The 20,451-nt window shown below is 39.1% G+C and overlaps 1 protein-coding gene across 7 annotated transcripts in view; it reads left to right on the forward strand.

The window, feature by feature from the left end:
- The window catches only part of BMPR1B (bone morphogenetic protein receptor type 1B), a 413,050-nt gene that overhangs the window by 363,217 nt on the left and 29,382 nt on the right, over nucleotides 1-20,451 (forward strand). For 6 of the 7 annotated variants that reach the window (XM_047718021.1, XM_047718020.1, XM_047718022.1 and 3 more), the window contains 3 exons: nucleotides 1,257-1,416; nucleotides 11,600-11,702; nucleotides 12,213-12,315. In XM_047718021.1, coding sequence (XP_047573977.1) covers nucleotides 1,257-1,416; nucleotides 11,600-11,702; nucleotides 12,213-12,315 — 366 coding nt within the window. Of the gene's footprint in view, nucleotides 1-1,252; nucleotides 1,417-11,599; nucleotides 11,703-12,212; nucleotides 12,316-20,451 lie in introns of all 7 variants that reach the window. The other variant, XM_047718023.1, reaches the window with a different exon arrangement.

Raw genomic sequence — 20,451 nt, forward strand, 5'->3', positions numbered from 1 at the left:
CACTGCATAATGCATCTATTGAGTATATTGCATCTTTGGCCGAGAATTTCTGTTTTTTTACCCAATATATTTTAGATAATATTTTTGTTGAGATTTGTTTTAATTATAGGCAAGTTTGATGTGTTGTGAGAGAGATGGGTAAATCAAACATTGCTTGGGTTGACAATTTAAGCAGTGACATAGCATGTATGAGAACTCCTGCCACAATGTCTGGAACATAATAGGTATCAGTTAATGCATGTCCCCCTCATGAGCATCATTACTTTCCAAAAGTGGTGGTAGAGAGGGAAAGTATGAAAACCACCTCAGTGGTAGTTCACCCTATATGAATGAAATCTTTCTGTTTAAAATGTAAAAAACTTAGATCTTTCTAATAATATTAGCTAACATCTATCAAATATTACTATGTAAATATGCATCCGAAGCTGTTGATGTGAAGTAGGTGCTTATAATTATCTCTGCTTTAATGATAAGTGAAGCACAATAAGATTATATTATAAAGTTAACCAAGGTCAACCAACTGGTAAATAGTAAAGTCTAATTATGAACTCAGAAAATCTGTCTCTAAAGATCGCATCTACTGTCGTATCCTGTCTTCCATTCAAAATGTACAACCATTGCTACTATAACAGAAAGGCACTTTTCAGGTAAAAGCAGATAGGGAAGATATATCGTTTGATGTATCTTAGTGATAACTAAGTTTTCATCTTCCTACCAATTTTGCATATTGAATATTTCTAACAATTTCCTTAAAAATAAATGATACACCTAAAATAAAGAGACTGGTAGGAAGACAGTTTTAGGGCCCAAACAATCTGGGTTTAAGTGCTGGCTTCATCATTTATTAGCTGTGTGCAGATTACTTAAACTTTGAGTCTTTATTTTCTCATCTGCAAGTGGGAATGATATTTACCCATACCGTTACCATACAGAGTAGAGATGATCTATATACTAGTGCTTGTTGAGCTCATTGTATTCAATCAAATACAACTCTTAAAATTTATTGTATACGATGCTATCCTCAAAGGGTAATGAGAATTTCTGTACTTTATATGAGACATATATTACATAATTATAATAATTCTATAAGTACATTTATATTGAGCATCAAAATCTTTAAAATAACTGATTTATATCTAAATCTTTAAGTCTCATAAATACTTAATATTTTGTTTAATCTCATTGTTCCTTTAAGTAGAAGACTTTGGCTGGGTTATCCCACAGATACTTAAACTCTTACTCTTTGTTCTTTTCAGCAAATTTACTTGATAACATGCTTTTGCGAAGCTCAGGAAAATTAAATGTGGGCACCAAGAAAGAGGATGGTGAGAGTACAGCTCCCACCCCTCGTCCAAAGATCTTGCGTTGCAAATGCCACCACCATTGTCCAGAAGACTCAGTCAACAATATTTGCAGGTTGGTCATATGAATTACTTAAGTCTCATTTTAACAAAGATTCATGCTTTTTTGACTATGGAATTGTAGGCTGACATTTTCTAAAAACACATTTTGGGGAATAGTGCCCAACTCCATTGCCTCTCAGAGCTGTGCCTGTGTTTGGAAAAATATTAGATTGCATTTGGGCCTGAAATGGTGTTCTGAGAGTCTCCTTCCTTGCTGCAAATATCACACATGTATATGAACATAGAACACAAGTCCCAGGCTTGGGACAAATGTCAAGGAGCAAAAACCAATTGTTTTCTTTCAAAAAAACTTGTCCTCAAAATAAATTCAGTAGCAGGTGGTGTCAAATGTGTGAGGATTTTTATTTGTTTTAACCATTCATCATATCAATGGTGGTTAATCTTTTGGAAAGAACACGTGAGTCGTTATGAATATTCACTAGCTCTGGGAAGCGGTATAGTGAGAGAGCCCTCATGACGAGCCTACCAGAGGTTAGGAAAGACATTGTCAGAGTACTAGAAAATAAATTCCTCAGTGGATAATCAGATTTGTATCAAGACTTTATTGGAAACTGGACTATTTACTGCTTTCTTTCATACACATCTTAATGCAGCTACGTCCATTCTGGTGGACACTGTAGCCTGCCTTTACACCCCCCATGGGGACAGCAGTGGGTAAAGAGGTATAGTGTAATGAGGCCAGTGTGCCCAGGGAGACATGGCAGAATAAACCAGACAAGTGCAGATCTCAAGAGTTAAAATGGCAGGAAAGAAGAATCTCCGTCAAGAAGGGTAATAGACCCAAATGGGAAGATGGGCTGCTGGGTTTGAAGTCCAGGCAGAGTATCTGAGCAATCATTTGGAGCCTCTTTACCCAGGAAGGAGCATGAAGCTGAGCTGAATGCTTTTTTTTCTTCCTGAGAAAGAAAGCATATCATGAGATATATATAGCTCAAGAAATATGTATTAACTGAATGACATGGAAGAATGTTGGGTGTATTCATAAATACATATCTCCTTTAATCAGCAATTAACCTACCAAGCATGGTAGGGCATGCTTATTTCTTAAAACTAGCTGTAAGGATTTCAGGGACCAGAGAAGTCTAGTAACTCAACTCTTATATGATAGAACAAAGTTGGGATCGCTGAGTCTTGTGCTGTGGTAAAATGATTCCAGAGGTCAGACGTATTTCCTGGGAAACACTACCTGTTTGTAGTACATGGCAAAAGTATCAGGAAAATGTCAAAGTATTCTGAAGAAAATATTGTCAGGAGGAATCATGCTAGGGAGATATTTTACTGATTTTCCTGAGTGTGTAGTAATTAAGAATAAATCAAGGTGCATCATTTAAGCTGTAGTTCTGGTGATCATATGTGTAGACCTTCCGAAATTATCCCAACTTTAAATATTTTGTCCTCTTGTCTCTGTTGGCCACTGGAGCAGGAGGAGGTGTGGCTGTAGTGGAGTCTGGAGCCAAGAAAGATGACCCATGGCCTGGTCGGCTCTATTAAGAATGTTCATTTTATACCTGGAAGCACTGGGAGGCCATGGAGGGGGGCATTGGTTTCAGCAGGAGTAACAGTAGTATTGATGAGGATTTCAGAAGGACAGTTGATGTGAGAGAACACGATCTTGGACTCAGTGGTGCCGACACAAGAGGGATGCGCATGTGTTGAGGATCTATGTAGAAGGAAAGTTTTACGTTGATGAACTACTTGTGTGAGGGGCCCAAAGAGGCTTCACAGATTGTTGGATGTACACTGAGTTGTACAGTGTAGGCTTTTAATGAAAGAGGACAGAGGGGAATAATTAAGTTCCAATTTGGACATGCTGAGTTTAAGGTTTTTGACACCTGCAAATGGAGACACCAAAGAGTTGGTCATGGGAAATGGATCTGGAGCTGGGATAAGAGTTGGGGGTAGAGTCTAGAGTGAGTAGAACATGAGTTAGTTTTTGCTGTGAAACAAATAACCTCAAAATCACATCGACTCACAACTAAAGATATTTATTTTTTTCATTCCTGGGTCTACAAATGGGCTGCAGCTGTGCTGGGCCCTGCTGGATTGGGTGGGCTTGCTTGAATTCAGGCCTGTTCCACATGTTTGTTCATCCTTCTTGGACAAGAAGCTAACCAGGGCATGTGCTTTTTAACTTGCCTGGAAAGGAGCAACCTCTTGTTCTTGTAGCATGTCCTCTAGCATTCCACTTAACCAAATCAAGTGATACAGTCAAGCTCAACTTTGGAGAGAAGCCATGGCTCGGGCGGGGCATGAAAAATTGAGTACAGTAATAGAACAATCTGGTAGACCAGAGTAGGACTGAGCCTTGAGACATTTAATAATTGGTTCAAGGAGGCTCTTCTCAGAAGATTCAGAATGGGGGTGCCTGGGTGGCTCAGTGGGTTAAGCCGCTGCCTTCGGCTCAGGTCATGATCTCAGGGTCCTGGGATCGAGCCCCGCATCGGGCTCTCTGCTCAGCAGGGAGCCTGCTTCCTCCTCTCTCTCTGCCTGCCTCTCTGTCTACTTGTGATCTCTCTCTCTGTCAAATAAATAAATAAAAAAAAATCTAAAAAAAAAAAAAAAGAAGATTCAGAATGAACAAAAAGCAGTGAGTATGGTAATCGTTGAAGCCAGGTTTACAGAGGGAGGCAGTAAGGTCAGCTGTGTTAGATGCTGTTAGAGGTCAAGTCGGATAAGAACCAAAATCTGGCAGTCGTATTTAGTGACCTTGATAACTGCAGTTTAGACATACGTATTCCAAAGTCCTGAATTCCTGACCATCACCCAACCCCTGAACTTGATCTCAAAGGAGTGAATATTCATTCTTGGGTAAAAGGCACATCCTTTTTGCGAACAAGATGTTAACTCCATTTGAGTCTCCTGTGAACTGAGATCAGTTGTGTGAAGCACAGGGGCTGCTTTTGTTCCTGGGCCCCGAGACCTAGAATAAATTCAGGCCTCCATTCTTGTAAGCCCATGATGTACTCTTTTGACTTCAAACAATCAGTACTTCTCATGCTGTTTCTGGTAAAATATAACCCTCTGCCCCAACCGCAATCAGCTGCATTGATACTTTTCTAAAGTACAATAAAAATGAATTACTAGAAAATAAATTTAAAAATCTTTATAAATTGTATATTCAAATTTTTCTATTTTTCCATTATTGAGATTTAGTAGAGCTAAGTTTATTGCTATGCAAGTTTCCACTTCTGTATTAACTGCTCACAGACCAGGAACAAGCAATTTGCTGACCTGCAAGGGAATACACTTGGAGTAATATTGCATTCAGTCTTGCACTCCTATGTAAACCAGTTCTAAAGACCAGAGTATGCTTTGTTGAGGCTTAGATAAGGGCTGGTTCAAGCTGTGTGGCCTGAGGCCTTGTTTGTAAGCAATTCTTAGCCAATCTGGTTATTGTAGGTAGGTCTCAGGCACATTACCACTCCCATATTCCTAGACAGAATAATCTTAAAAAGTGGCCTGAAAAAGAGTATATCCTCCTTAAAAGAGATTCCGAAATTCCATCTGATAATTCAGAAAAAATGCGTAAAGCTTAGAGGGGTTTTATACTCTTCATAGCAGCAATCACATTATCTGCCAACACCAAGGCTAGACTCATTCTTTGCCTTGGTTCCTACCTGATGCAGGTGTGCCTGCTTCCAAAATCCATGCCATTTCTATTGCCTCATGGTGTACATGTTAGATGATGTAGCACAAATATGCTGAAGAAAGTATTGGAACCTTTTTTAATATCCACAATTCAGAATGAGGAGTGAAGCCACTACTCCATTTCCATTTCCAAAGGGAAGGGGTGAATCCTTCCCATTCCATTTCTAGATTAATTCCTAGGACCTGAGACTATCACTACACACCCTTGAATGCTTCAAAGTCTCCTGCAGTAACTCTTTACATGACTTTCACCATGCCAGTGTTTTGTCTTATTTTCCAGTTTTCTTTGTCCATTTTTTTTTCTCTATATAGTCTGCTCCTGCTTTATATATCCTTCCCTGTCTTACTTGGACTCGGCCTGTGATAGTCATCTTTGTTACTCCTCATCACCTCTCTCAAGTTCACCCAGTCACAGAAGTCTATCCATTTCTAAAAATTATTTTTCATTCTTTTTCAGAGATGATTTTAAATATGCTACCATTTATCTTACTGGGTTTTACCAAGAATTCTGCCTGGACAGTTTTCAGGGTTTACAGGTATAATAAATCACATCAGATGTTTGCACAGAGGGTGTGCATGTGACAGCAGGCTGCCTAAATGAAGAATTAGATGAGTCTCTCGACTGTACCTTGAAGAGTCAGAGTGGGAAGAAGGGAAAGCTTAGGGGCTGGGAGCCTTTTTATAAAGTTTGCATTACCCAAGAGTTTTAAGCCCCTTGCTGAATGTGATGATGTGAGTTTTCAGACAGGTGCTCCCAAGCTAAGATCTCAGAACATTTATAGTGCACGCTCTTCTTCTCTGTTTATACATCTTCCACTACATCCGTTTTATTCCACTATTGCTCAGACTGTCTGAATATTGAGCTTAATGATCTTTCTAAGAACCATTGAAGACTTTCAAGCAGAGAAGGAAAATGCGAGATTTCTCAGCAAGTATGCTGTACAGAGTCCTTCCAAGTCCAGCGAGAGGGGACAGGCAGGCCTGCTGGAAGGCTTTCAGAGCAATTGAAGTGAGAGAGCATCTGCTCAAGGTAGTGGAGGTGAGACTATATAATTGCTGGATTCATATAAAAATGGAGACAAATTCAGAAGATCTTTTCCCTCATAGAAAAAAATGAACAAAATGCCAAATCACTTGGTGTGGCTGCTAGAGAAGGGTGTAAGGTAGTTACACATTCTTGACGATAAAGTAAAAGACATTTCTCATGTTGGAACTTTACTAGCAACCTAACTTCATCTGCCTGTAGAGATAGGATGTCTCCAAGGAAAACCAGAGATGGGGAGCAGTAGTGGTCCTATATGTTTTACCCTCTTTCCCTCACTACCATGGGAATCCGCCCATCTAAGATGATAAGGAAAAATACCAAATTTTGGGATTCTATTACTTTGATAATTACCAATGTTCAACATTCTTTGCTTCTTTCCCAAGTCTGTAGAAAACACTTTGACTAGCTTATGATTTCTATCCTTATTGCTAGAGGTGGGATGACTTGGTTTCTCCTAGGATCATAGCATTCATAGACTATGAGCTCCCTCAAAGTGAAGACTACATCTTCCTTAGCTTGTGTCTGGGCATCTAAGTCTGCCTTAATTGTCATGTGCTGAATAAATATTTGTCAAATGAACTACTGTTAGTAAAGATCTGAGCAGCTTTCACTATTTTAGTTGACTAAAGTTTATATGATTTAAATAACTGCTCTAAACTTTGTATGAACCTTTGAGATTATCTGTGACAGAAAACTTAAAAAACTTTATTTCCATTGAAGGTGAAATAGGTATTTTAGAAGGCAGAATGTTCTCAAGGACTGATTTTAAAATCTACTTAAAATCAAACAGTCTTTCCAATCAATTGTGGCTGAAACCTAAAAGGAATTTAAAAGAAATTTAGGAATTCTAATATTTCTTGCATTCTGAAATAAAATTGGAATAAATATTGATCAGTCAAGAGATCTATACTCCTTGTGGGCAGAGAGATCCACTTCAGCAAGTATCCATATATATAATTTATTTCTGTCAAGAGCAAAATTTTACACTACTCAGTAAATAATTTGATAATAAAAAACATTTTAATGATGCTTTAAGACTTCCTGTCACCCTGATTGAGCAGAACAGTTAAACTCCTCTTAACTAATACTTAAAAATTATTTTATAGTGAAATTCATCTTTATGAAGATCTAAACTAGTTAGAAAAAAGTTCTACAGTAGTCCCTTCTAAACTGTGTGGTCATGTGTGTGAACAACCCTAGCATCTGCAACAGGGAATCATAACGTCTTAGTGAAAGAATAGAGGGAAAGGGACCACGTTGTGAGTAAACCTTATAAACACTTGATTCCCTGAAACAAAACAATCAAGAGAGCAGCTTAGATAAAGATTCTGGTGGTGCAACTTTAGACATTTATGGAATTATCTTCTGATTATCCTTCAAGAATCATGGATGAATTGGAGTCCAAGAGGCAGTTTATAAACCCAGTTTGACTACAAATGAGAAGAGTGCAGGTTCTGGTTGCATATCCATCCCAGACTTTGAGCCCCGTGTACCTGTTTCTTACTTGCTTACTTCTTACTGAAAATGTCTGGAGAGAGCCAACTCCCTAATGATCTCTCTAGATGTTTGAGGCACGTCTTTGCTTTTGGAATATTGGGCAGATTCAAGGCACCCTCTGACGGTTTTAACAAAAGTTCATCATCAGTGCTTTGACCTCACCTGACCTATAAATTCTGAAATGCTTTGCTTTTTCATAAATTAACATGATGCTGAGAGGCAGTCAGTGATGATGACTGATCTCCTTGGTAGGCAACTATTCTATTTTGTTCATTACTTGTCTTTACCTGTTAATACAGGGGCAGCATTTTTGAAATGTTACATTAATTTCTTTCTTTTTTTAATTCATTATCACTACTGTAACCAAATTGCATGCCTTTGTATACATCTCACTACTCTCAGTTTTGCTTAAAATGATTTCTACTTGTGTTTTCTTCATGAGGCTTCATTTCTTCTTGTTACTTTCAACACAGTGGGAATGAGGAGGTAATAATAATCAATATAAAGCATTTAAAAACTAAGATTTAACGTGGGAGCCAGGCCGCAGAATATTCAAATAAGCTGGTGCCGAGGCTTAATTGCCATTTGTGACAGTCAGCAGGCATCTCTTAGTGGAGGTAGTTGAACAGCTTGGACTCAGGGGCACAGCTTGGTTTTACGTTTGTGTTTGCTCAAGAATTTCAAGTGCAAGTGATTCTTTTTTTTTTTATTTTTTTTTATTTTTTTTTTTTTTAAGGATTTTATTTATTTATTTGACAGAGAGAAATCACAAGTAAGCAGAGAGGCAGGCAGAGAGAGAGGAGGAAGCAGGCTCCCTGCTGAGCAGAAAGCCCGATGTGGGGCTCGAACCCAGGACCCGGGATCATGACCTGAGCCGAAGGCAGCGGCTTAACCCACTGAGCCACCCAGGCGCCCCATCAAGTGCAAGTGATTCTTAAGCTTCTGTAATTGTACTGCTCCTTTCCAGTGTCTCTTGCTAGCTAGTAGTTTCAGTGAGAAGCTTATAAATGAATTTTGCTTTGCTTTGTTTTGTGCCTGGGTGGCTCAGTCAGTTAAGTGTCTGCCTTTGGTTCAGGTCTTGATCCCAGTTCTGGGATGGAGCCCTGCATTGGACTCCCTGCTTAGCAGAGAGCCTGCTTCTCCCTCTCCTTCTGCCTGCCCCCACCCTGCCCTCTTTCATGATTGCTCTCTCTGTCTCTGTCATGAACAAATAAAATCTTAAAGAATACTATTTTTGCTTTGTTGCCGAAAATATGCACTTGAAATTGTTCTCTAACCTTTCTGCTTCTCCAACTACATATTTGGTTTCTGTCCCAGTTGTTGACTTATGGGATACTGACTTTTCTCCAGGACTTTTCTCCTCCTCCACACTCTTTGTGTTTTTAGCCCCGGCCCCTTTGCAGACAAGGGAGTGTATTTTTTTTTTTTTAAGATTTTATTTATTTATTTGACACAGAGATCACAAGTAGGTAGAGAGGCAGGCAGAGAGAGAGAGAGAGAGAGAGAAAGCAGGCTCCCTGCTGAGCAGAGAGCCTGATGCGGGTCTCGATCCCAGGACCCTGGGATCATGACCTGAGCCAAAGGCAAAGGCTTTAATCCACTGAGCCACCCAGGCGCCCCCAAAGGAGTGTATTTTTTTTTTAAATATTTTATTTATTTATTTGACAGACAGAGATCACAGGTAGGCAGAGAGGCAGGCAGAGAGAGGAAGGGAAGCAGGCTCCCTGCTGAGCAGAGAGCCTGATGTGGGGCTCGATCCCAGGACCCTGGGATCATGACCTGAGCCGAAGGCAGAGGCTTTAACCCGCTGAGCCACCCAGGCACCCCAGGAGTGTATTTTTAAGGTTGAATTTACTCTCCCTAATTTCTTTAATTTCCCAGGACATTGTTGGAGTGACTTGACCACAGCTTAACCAGTTTTTTACTTTTAATTTTCTTTTTTTTTTTTTTAATCCTTATGAATGTGTTTCCATATATTCAGATTTTGAGGAAGGGGAACTCATAAATAAGGAGAAATTAATCTTTTTAGATTTAACATATTGTATCACTTTTTCTAGCTCTGTGAATTCCTAATGTCAGAAAATTAAGAGGCACCTGGGTGTTAAGCCTCTGCCTTCAGCTCAGGTCATGATCTCAGGCTCCTAGGATCAAGTCCTGCATGGGGCTCTCTGCTCAACAGGGAGCCTGCTTCCCCCTCTCTCTCTCTGCCTGCCTCTCTTCCTACTTGTGATCTCTCCCTCTCTTTCAAATAAATGAATAAAATCTTTAAAAAAAATTAAATTGACTTTATTTCTGATAATTTCTGAATTTTACTTTTGATCAGAAAAAGAAGTTATACATATGGTCTAAATAGGAAGGAAAGGAATAAAAAATCAGACGGTTATTATCTGCTCATATTGTTTGAATTTCTAAGGGACAGCTCTTTTATTTATTGTCTTCAGTGTTTACATGCTTTAGATTTTCCTAGCAATTTCAATAAATTGACTAAAAAGCCCCCTAAGAATTCAGAGCAAGGGCTGTTCAGAGGCAGTCTTTCTTCCATGACCGTATTCATGCATTTGACCTCAGTCTAATGAAGAGATTTATCAGTGGTCCCTCCTAGCCATTCGTTAGTGTATTTGAACTTTGCCAGTCTAGTTCTTATAAACTGAGGTATTTTGGATCACTTGAGGGTTATAAACTGAGTAAACAATTCTAAGGGTGTTGATGATAACTGGAGGGCTAATGTATGGCAGAACGCTGCTGCCATGGATACCGAATAGACAAGCCCACAAATCACAGCTAATGGGCTGCTCAGCACTTTCTTCCCTTGACCTTTCAGGACGATGCTGCCGTTGTCTGTCTTGGACACTGAGCAAGCAAATTATGAGAAAAAGATGGAGATATAATTTAGTATTTTAATTCTCAGCACACGCAGTAGTGGTGGTTGACTAACATTAGGAGTCTGCTGGCATTCATCACCCTAATTTACAAAGACAGTGAAGTCAGTTTATCAATAGTTCCGTATGTCAGAGTTATTGTTTTCCAGATTTGGCCCCAGGAGAGGATAGCGCAAGATGCGGGGATGGATGAAGCAAGAGGTCCTTGACTCAAGGCCTGATTCTGTTACCATTTTTTCTGCGACCCTGTACACGTTTATTAGACTCCCTGCCTTTAATTTCCTCATCTTTAAAATAGAAATAATACTACTTTCTTTCCATTATTGTTTGGAGGATTAAATGAGGTAGAATAAGTAATTTTTTTAAATCTAGAAAGCCATACATAAATTTAGAATTTTCTTTGCTTTCCGTGGTCCTGTTAAAACCCCTTCTTTCTGTTGTTCATCCTCACTCCACCCCCCCAGTATAAGCTCTGCCTGTTTACAACAGAGCTTGATGTTTCTTCCATATGACAGATCAGCCCCAAAGCAGAGGGACCAAATGGTAGAATCTTAGCTGGGTTATGCTGTGCTGATCCCAACTCTTACCTGTCTTTTTTTGGTGCCTTAATAAGAAAGAAGTTTATTTCATTTGGAGCAAATAGAACCAGCATAAATGTTCACCTGCATGGCGGCAAACCCCTACTGGGCCTCTCATTTGCTATAAGGTTCTTGAGAAATTGCTCAAGCTCTCTGAGCCTCATTCAAAGATGAGCATAATACCGCCTTCCTCATGGAGTCATTTTCCTGGATGTGTGGAGGGGATGTCTACGGAGGACCAAAGCAGGTGTTCGGTAATTGGCACATATAGTTATTAATGGCATATGTTATATGGAAAGTTTGGCTCCTTCTTTCTCACAAGTTTCTAGACAGAGAAGATATTACCAATTGTTTTATGGTTATTAAATCAAATTTCACAAAAGGAAGTTTTGGAATTCTCTTAACAGATTGTAACCTGTAATGATGATCGACTTTGTCCTTATTCGTAATAGAACAAATGACAAACATGTTCCTTTCCCCCCAGACACACACACACACACACACTTACTTTGCCTGTTTGGTCTTTAGCACAGATGGATATTGTTTCACAATGATAGAAGAAGATGACTCTGGGATGCCTGTGGTCACTTCTGGATGTCTAGGACTAGAAGGCTCAGATTTTCAGTGTCGGGTAAGGAAGATAAATTGAATCTACTTCATAACCTTTCATTGTCAGCTTTCAGTCAGGTTTCACATTAGATAAAACAATTGCTTTTCATGACTAGCCTGTATTTAGTAAGTTGGAAAGTAATTTGAAAATTCTTTCATTGGGCCAATTCTGCCTTCTTTTCAAAATCAAACATGGTTAACTTCTTGCGTTAGTGATTCATTCGATTGTCTTGCTCAGATTCCAGTTTAGTTAATTGCATTAATCCAAGCCTTCTTCCTCAGTTTATAACTATGTGCCCTGGCTCTTTAAATGCAATAGTAGTTTTGTTGAAATGCAAAACTGCAGTAAGATAATACATGGGAAATTTAAGAGCAATTTCCTAATAGAAAACAAAATATTCAGGATGTTTGAGAAAAATCATCAGAATTTTAAGTGAGCTCTCTAAATAGTGTTAGTTCTTTAAAAAGTTTTCGATTATGTAACTTTGAAATATAGGGGGCTCCACTAATCGCTGTTTGGGTTCAACTTTAGGACACCCCCATTCCTCATCAGAGAAGGTCAATTGAGTGCTGCACAGAACGGAATGAATGCAATAAAGACCTTCACCCTACCCTGCCTCCCCTGAAAACCAGAGGTAAGGAGAGAGGAATGAATGCTTGGGGCTGGGAGGGCTTTAGGCACAGAATTGCTCTGTCCTCCCTAAATGAATGCACCTGTATCATTTTCCTCTGCTGGGTCAAGGGACTGAAGCAATAGGACATAATTCAAGTAGTTCTTGGAAAAGTAGTCTTATGTGGCTTCATGCTCAAGACTCTTATTTCTTTAACTTCTCCCCACTTCCCTGTAAAAACTAGAGGTCCTAGAGCTTGTAGTATGTTTCAGGAGCATAGAGGAGGGAGATGGCATTTTATGCTTACCTCGAAGTGTTATTCAGAAGTTGCACTTCAGTCAAAAACTGCCGTGAAGCTAAGGTGCATTAGAGAAATAAAGGACCAAATTGGATTATTTGCCAGATGCATTTCCTTTTGTCTGTGTCAGAGTAACTACATTTTAGTCAAATCATGTATCAGTATATTGATAGGATGGGAAAGATGTCTAGAGAATTTAATTTAAACACTTATACATTTAAGTGTTGCTCACTGAAAAAAAGACAAATACTGCAACCTGAAAGACTTTTTGTTAAAAACTACTCCTATGTTTCCTTCCTTCTTCTTGCTCTCACCACGGAATAAATGACTGGGATTGTCACAGAGTCCTAAAGCTTAAGTCTTATATAAGTGGTTTAAAATGATTTCTCATGATTGACTTTATTTCTTGAGAAAATCTTCCTAATAAAATATAATGACATTTCATGGTTTTGATAATAACATTTTATAACACTTGTTTCTGCTGAAGCCTAGGAAGCTTTAAAGGATTCATTCATAATAATTCACATAAAACATTCTATTTCCAGTCAGCATAATAGGCATTAGGAATACAGAAATGGATGAAGAAAATTCCTGCTCTCAAGACATGCCTACTGGGATGTGAGAAATATGTAAATATTTAAATTATATTTGGTCAGGAATAGCTTAGTAGAGTTAAATTATAAGTGCAGTAAACAGGTCAGTGGTTTACTCTACTTGGGGTGGGGGGATGTCAAAAGAGCTTCATAGAAGTGACACAAACAGACTTTAAGGGTGAACAAGAGTTCCCTAAGTGGGTAAGACAGGAATAAAAATTAAAAAGAAAAAATTATAATGGCTAACATAAGCCAAGTATTATCAGTATCACATTAATTAACCCATTCGAGTCCCACCATAGTCCAAAGAGGTACCCAGAATTATTCCTTGTTTAAAAATGAGGAAATTGGGGGCACCTGGGTGGCTCAATCCTTAAGTGTCTGCCTTCGACTCAGGTCATGATCTCAGTCCTGGGATTGGAGCCTTGCCTCAGACTCTCTGCTCATCCGGGAGTCTCCTTCTCCCTCTCACTCTCTGCACATGAGCTCTCACTCTCTCTCTGCTCTCCCTCTCACTCTCAAATAAATAAATAAAATCTTCAAAAAAAAAAAAAAGTGAGGAAATTGCAGCATAGGGAGTTTACCTAATTTTCCCAAATTTGCACAGTCTCTTAGTAGCGGTGACTCTAAACAGAGGCAGTAGTGAATGCAGAGGTTCGGTTTGCAATACTTGAGAGGCATTTGCAAAATACAGGCATAGCAAACAGCATGGCTGATTGGAGAAAATCTCATAATTAAGTTGTCTAAAAACCTCATTATTTAAAGTAGTTCTGTAGATCTGCTCATCAGTATCACTTGGAACTCATTAGAAATATGGAATCTCGGGATGCCTGAATGGCTCAGTTAAGGTTAGGTGTCTGACACTTGATTTTGGCTCAGGTCATGATCTCAGGGTGTGAGATAGAGCGGGGCGTGGAGCTCCATGCTGAGAGTGGACCCTGCTTAGGATTCTCCCCATTCCTCTCCCCCTCCCTCCAACTCGCTCGAGCTCTCTCAAATAAATAAGTAAATAAATAAATAAAAATTAAATAAATGTGGAATCTCTGGCCCACCCCCTACTACCAGACTTACTTTTTAACGGTACTCCTCAAGTGATTTGTATGCACGTTACAGTTTGGGTAATACTTTGATGGAAAAAAGTAGGACCTTTAGAGGATATCGCTAGCACACCTGTGCCTCACCATGTGAGTTTGATAACACCTTGTTCAAAGAGAAGTCTGATGTCAAATTGCTGTAAAGTTCTAAATGTTTACTTTCAGGTTTCCTAGGCATTTCCTTGTGTACCAGTTGCAGAAAGTTGGCGGTCTATAGACACTGTTATAAGGGCTCACGTATTAGGAATGGGGGAGGGAGGAGGGTAGGAAGTGGCTGGATGTGAACGTAGAAGTGCTAGATTTTAGGATCTCTTCCCTCCAGGGGAAAAGGTTGCTTACATGCAAGTGAAGGTGCTGAGTTCTAGAAGTTGCAGTAGGGTTTAGGAAAATTCAGTTTCTTCCTATTGCTGAGAGGGGTGCAGTGCGCCTATTGTCCTATAGATGGAGCCAGATTCTACTTAGCACTAAGCAGATGAGGGACTGTTCTCTGAGGAGGTTGAGAATGTAGGGACTTTTAAAAATAGTAGAATAAGTCTCTAGAGAACAGAGTGAAGAGGCTTTGAATAGAAAGGCAGCAGCATAATCCTTGTTTTAGAGCAGTATGGGAAGGAGGACGTAGGGATGGTTGATGCAAAATGCTGAAAATTATGAAAGGTGGTAGGCATGGGTGGAGTTTAGTGGCATTAAGGTTTTACTGCTTTGAACTTTGAGGATCCCAGGTAATCCCTAGGTGAGTTCTCTGCAGATCCCATCCATGCAGTCATTCTGGGGTCCAGTAAAAGTCCCTGCAGGCTGCAGTCTGAGAATGCTGGCATTTTTTTTTTTTTTAAGATTTTATTTATTTATTTGACAGAGATCACAAGTAGGCAGAGGCAGGCAGAGAGAGAGGAAGGGAAGCAAGCTCCCTGCTGAGCAGAGAGCCTGATGCGGGGCTTGATCCCAGGACCCTGGGATCATGACCTGAGCCAAAGGCAGAGGCTTTAACCCACTGAGCCACCCAGGCGCCCCGAATAATGACATTTTTTTAACATAGCTCTACCATAAATCTAATGTTTCCTTTTTTTCTTTTTTCCTTTAACCTCCACCATAAACACTGCCATGGCCAGTGGTTTAAAAGAAGAGTGGGATAGGACAAGTTCGGGGTGGACACATCCCCTGTGTCCTGTGGAGCCACTGCTTAATGGAAAGGGGCATGGGTGGAGGAAGTCAGAGTGGGGCCCTTTAAAGCTCAGAACCCAGGCTGATTTTCTGGCCTAAGGGCTATGAAAATCATTCTCATAATTGAGATATTTGCTAATGAGAATGGGGTGCTTACTTACTATGGCTCTCTTTTAAGTACCTTATATATGCTAACTTACCGAATCCTCATAACCTGATGAGGAAGGCATTGTGGTTATTATCCCCATTTCACAGACAGGGAAGCAGAGGAACAGTAAGGTTAAGTACTCTGTGAAGGTTACCTAGCTAAAGTAGTAGAGAGGAAATGGGCCAGTGGTGTCATCTCACGGCATCTTCTTCAGAGAGTTCTGAATGACGCTCTCAAAAAAAAAAAAAAAGAAAAGAAAAAAGTTTTCCTTTTGTAAGAGTGAGGAGACTCTAAATAAAACAATGGAAAATAATGGTTAGCCATGGCACCTAATAATCAATAAGCAATTTTACATTAAAGCCTTCTGTTTATTATATTTGCTTTGCTTTATTTATTAAATTTAGCATTTTCTCTATTCTTAGGATATGGTATCAGGGGTTGCTCTCTCTCTCCTGTGTGCTGGCATGTGCTGGCTCATTCTTCCCCCTCCCATCCTTCTAAATTACCATTTACTACGTCCCACTTGTGTGGTTGCCAGTGATTCTCAAACTTCAGATGCAACAGAATTCACCTGGATGGCTTGTTAAAACACAGACTACTGGCCCCACCCAGAGTCTGATTCAGTGTATCTGAGTGGGCCCCAGTCATTTGCATTTCTTAGGAGTTCCCAGGTGTTGCTGATGCTGTTGGTCCAGAAACTACTCTTTGAGAACCCCTGTACTTGGCATTGCCTAGTAGATTATTATGTATTATTATAGCAGATTCATTATAAATCTGTATGTCAGATGACTAGAAAGCAGAGACCTTTTCAGAAGACTAGAAGGCTAAAATATCCAGCTTGCCATTTTGGTGGTGGTTGTTCTTGTTCTTATATAATTGCTCTTCCAAAAAAGGTAAATGAACAACCACGCCACAAAACATCTGTATTACTAGAAACTCCATAACAGCTTAGGCGAGGTTTCGTTACTAGAGATCAGAAAAGTACTAAGTATAGCGGTAAAAACCCACAAATAAATTGTCCTTATTAAAAACAAACAAAATCTTTTCTAATCCAGAATTTTCTCAGACTCTTTTTTTTTTAACTTAGGTACATTTAGCAGGAAATTAGAGATATACAATCTCATGCAACAAGTATTTATCAACATGTATTTATTCCCTTGAAATTTCATCTGTCATCTTCTGTTTTGAAAGAGAAGATGAAGGGCAGCCAGAATACCGTTTAAATTCTTTGGTGAATACTGGTCTTCCTTTTGCTTTTGGTTATTCCCTTTCAGCACCAGAAAAGCAGAACATCCTAGGATAACGTTCTTTCTCTCAAAGGCAGAAATATGGAAAGTTATTAGATCAAATGCAGCACCTTCACATAAACAGTCAAATATGATCTGAGCAGCCCGAGTAACATTGCAGCTGGTGTTAAGAGTCGGAAGCAATGTCTGTTTTGATGGAGAGGCTTCTAGGGAAAGGTGGTACTGCCTTGCCGTCTGGCCTCTTGCCTGCAGAGCTGATCAGGGCACCAGAATGCTGGGAGGAATGATGTGTGTCTGGACTCTCAGCATCAGATGGTTTGACCAAGATACTGTGAGTAAAATGCTCTCTTGGAATTGTGTGTAGGCAGGAGAAATTGATGAGAGTCCCCCCCCAAGTGACTTATTTTTGTTTAATTTTTTTTAAAATGAGCACTTTTAGAAGTGAATGGTGTTGAATAGAAGTTGTTGCTCTATTAAATGGGATCCTCTAATTTGGCTTTTGTAAAAACAAAGTTTATATGGTTTTTTGAAATGGATATGTTTGTGTGTTAAAATAGAGTAATTCCTCATATATACTACATATATACTTTGTAGAAAATCTATCAGAAATAACATTCCGTTTTGAAATACGCTAATCTCCATGTAGTTTAAGTCAAACTACAGCACAGAACTTCCAGAGTTAAAATTGATCTTATTTTCCTACTCTGTTAAAAAGTATATCCCGAGCAGCTTACAGATTTGCTTTAAAATGCTATTCCTAGGACGCCTGGGTGGCTCAGTTGGTTGGACGACTGCCTTCGGCTCAGGTCATGATCCCGGAGTCCCGGGATCAAGTCCCACATCAGGCTCCCAGCTCCATGGGGAGTCTGCTTCTCCCTCTGACCTTCTCCTCACTCACGCTCTCTCTCACTGTCTCTCTCTCAAATAAATAAATAAAATCTTTAAAAAAAATAAATAAAAATAAAATGCTATTCCTTAGCTTAGATATTGCCAATTAGAAATCAAAGTCTGTAGGTAAGTTATTTAAGCAATGAAACCTCTCCCTTGTTCGTCACAACACAGATAGATTGCATATATAATAATGTACAGAATTCAAAGATGAGTTTCAAAATTTTCCGTCTGATACATATCTTATGCCCTTGGCAGTGTGAACCAATGCAGGAGAGTCTAGGCTTAAATTCCTTGCTGGAGAGTAGCTCTAGCATGTCTTGGAATGTTTAGCTCCTAACTACTTCTAGGTAATTTTGTATTTGAGACAGATGAAAGGAATTTAGAAATAGTCTTTTTCTTTCTCAATGGAACACAATAATCTGGATATAAAAATTCTGTCCTCAGCATCATAAATACAGAGAACAACCTGGTGGTTGCTAGAAAAAAGGGGATTGGGAGCATGGGTCAAATAGCTGATTGGGATTAAGAGACACAGAGTTCCAGTTACAAAATAAATGAGTCATGGGTATGAAAAGTACAGTATGGCAGGTCTAGTCAATACTGTAATAACATCATATGGTGCAGATGGTAACTACACTTATCCTGGTGAGCACAGTTTAACGTCCAGAACTGTTGAATCACTGAAACTAACATACATTGTATGTCACCTGCATGTAGAAATAAGAAAAAATAAGTAAATAATAAAGTTACCATTAACAAAATCCATCTTAACCTACTGTGTTTCCAAGAAATATAATCCTAAATATTTTTATTCAGGAAAATAACTAGAAAATTATGTCTTTGTTGTTACAGTCAATTTATTTATAGATGTTACTATAACAAAGAATCCCAGTGTAAGATGAAAGTAAGTTACTTTTACAATATTCTTTGTTGACTAAAATCCTCTGATAAAAATATGCTTTTCAGGTGCTTTGTGCTTTATTAATTGAAAGATGTCTCTAATTTACCCATGATTATAATATTGAGAACACATGCAGAGATGTCTTTGGGCAATCTTATTTCCAAGATCTGTTCTAGCTACAGGGTTTTTTTCTTCTATTTCTTATTGCAATTAGGAACCGTCTTATGGCCTTATTAAACAAACAAACAAACAGAAAACAGTCCCTGCCATTTTTAACAGAAACTGCTTACTGATTAGAGAAGAGACAAGTAGTGACAGAATGCTATCTTGTTAAAAAACTACCGGTGATTCTCACTTGCTTCTAAGACTGAGCCAGACTTCCCTGGAGGCTTCTCTGTTCTTCTTCCTTGAGCAGCTGGAGTGACTGCGCAGGTAAAAATCTGCTGTCCCGGAGAGAACTGTGCTCTCTGTTCTTTTCCTGATAGGAATCTGGATGGGTTCGCTTTCCGCTTTCCGAGACTCTGGCAGTGACTTGAATGTTTACATTGTTAATGCTCTGAGCACAGGTAATGGCAGATTAAAACATGACCAGCATGACCAACAGAAACAAAAGGTTTATTGATAAGGATCGCCTATTCATGTTGGAAGACAAGGAGGCAGTAGATGAGGTTGCAGGGAATAGGGTTATTGGGGCAAAGAAAAGGAAAATGGGAGCTAATGCTAGCTTGAGGAAAAAACTGTGTGATGGTTGAGGAAAGAATCCCTTAGATCCTTTCTAGTCTCGTTGCTCTCATAAATCAGATATCAAATAAGATGGGTGATACAGTATTCTATGAATTCAGAGTGTATTCTGCACTTACATGGAAATTAAGAGGCAGTGAGGCTGAGAGGTTCAGTGCAATTAATCACTTGAATGACAAAATGTTCTCTATGCAGATACTGGTTATCCATTGTGCTTAAGTAGTTAGTTCTTGCAGTTTTAATTGTATCCAGCACTCTCTCTCTCTCTCTCTCTCTCTCTCTCTCTCTTTTTTTTTTCAAACTAAGGCTTTTTGCTTTTGTTATCCTTAAAATTGGAAACACGTTTTATGCGAAGTTTCCAGCGACCATGTTTGCACGTATGTGCACGTGCGCCGTGGCTTCTGTGCACCTGCCCGTGTGTAAACACCGCGGACTGGGCTCTCCCCAGCAGAGGGACTGTGCTCACCCGGGCTTTATTGCTTACAGCCTAATGGAGGGAAATTTTGCTAAACAATTCATTAGATAAAAATCTTGGCCTCTTTAAGAGTCTGCAAATTATTTCCAGGATTTCCTAAGTAACACTTTTCAGACATGCATGTGCTACTTTATACAATCTCTGTGGTCTTTTGAGCCCGAATGGTTTTTTGGACCTGTCCAAAAAATGGGTCAAGGTCCTGAACCCCTTTTTATCTGGACCATTGGCATTGTTTCTGAAGTTGTTGATATCACACTGCTTTTCTTTAATGGCCTCTTACTTAGTCTTTTTGGAGGCAGACTACTTCCATTAATATTTTGTAAGTAGTGTAGATCATAAGTAATTGTTAAACATATGTTCTAGGCTGATAAGTAAATTACCACATTAATCGTAACAGGATTTGGACTTGGAATTTAGTATAAAGACCTGTGGATTTTAATTTATAACAAAAATCCAGATATTTTATGAGACTGACACGCTGCCTACTGCGCTAAGGAGGCACCTAAAAATCCAGATATTTTAAAGTAAGATTTATTTTCAGTTTATATGTTCATGGTAATTTCTTCATTTTGATAATTTCATTACCATTTTGTAAAACAATGTCCTTGTTTTTA

This window comes from Lutra lutra, chromosome 2, assembly GCF_902655055.1.
Source record: "Lutra lutra chromosome 2, mLutLut1.2, whole genome shotgun sequence".
Classification (NCBI taxonomy): Eukaryota; Metazoa; Chordata; class Mammalia; order Carnivora; family Mustelidae; genus Lutra; species Lutra lutra.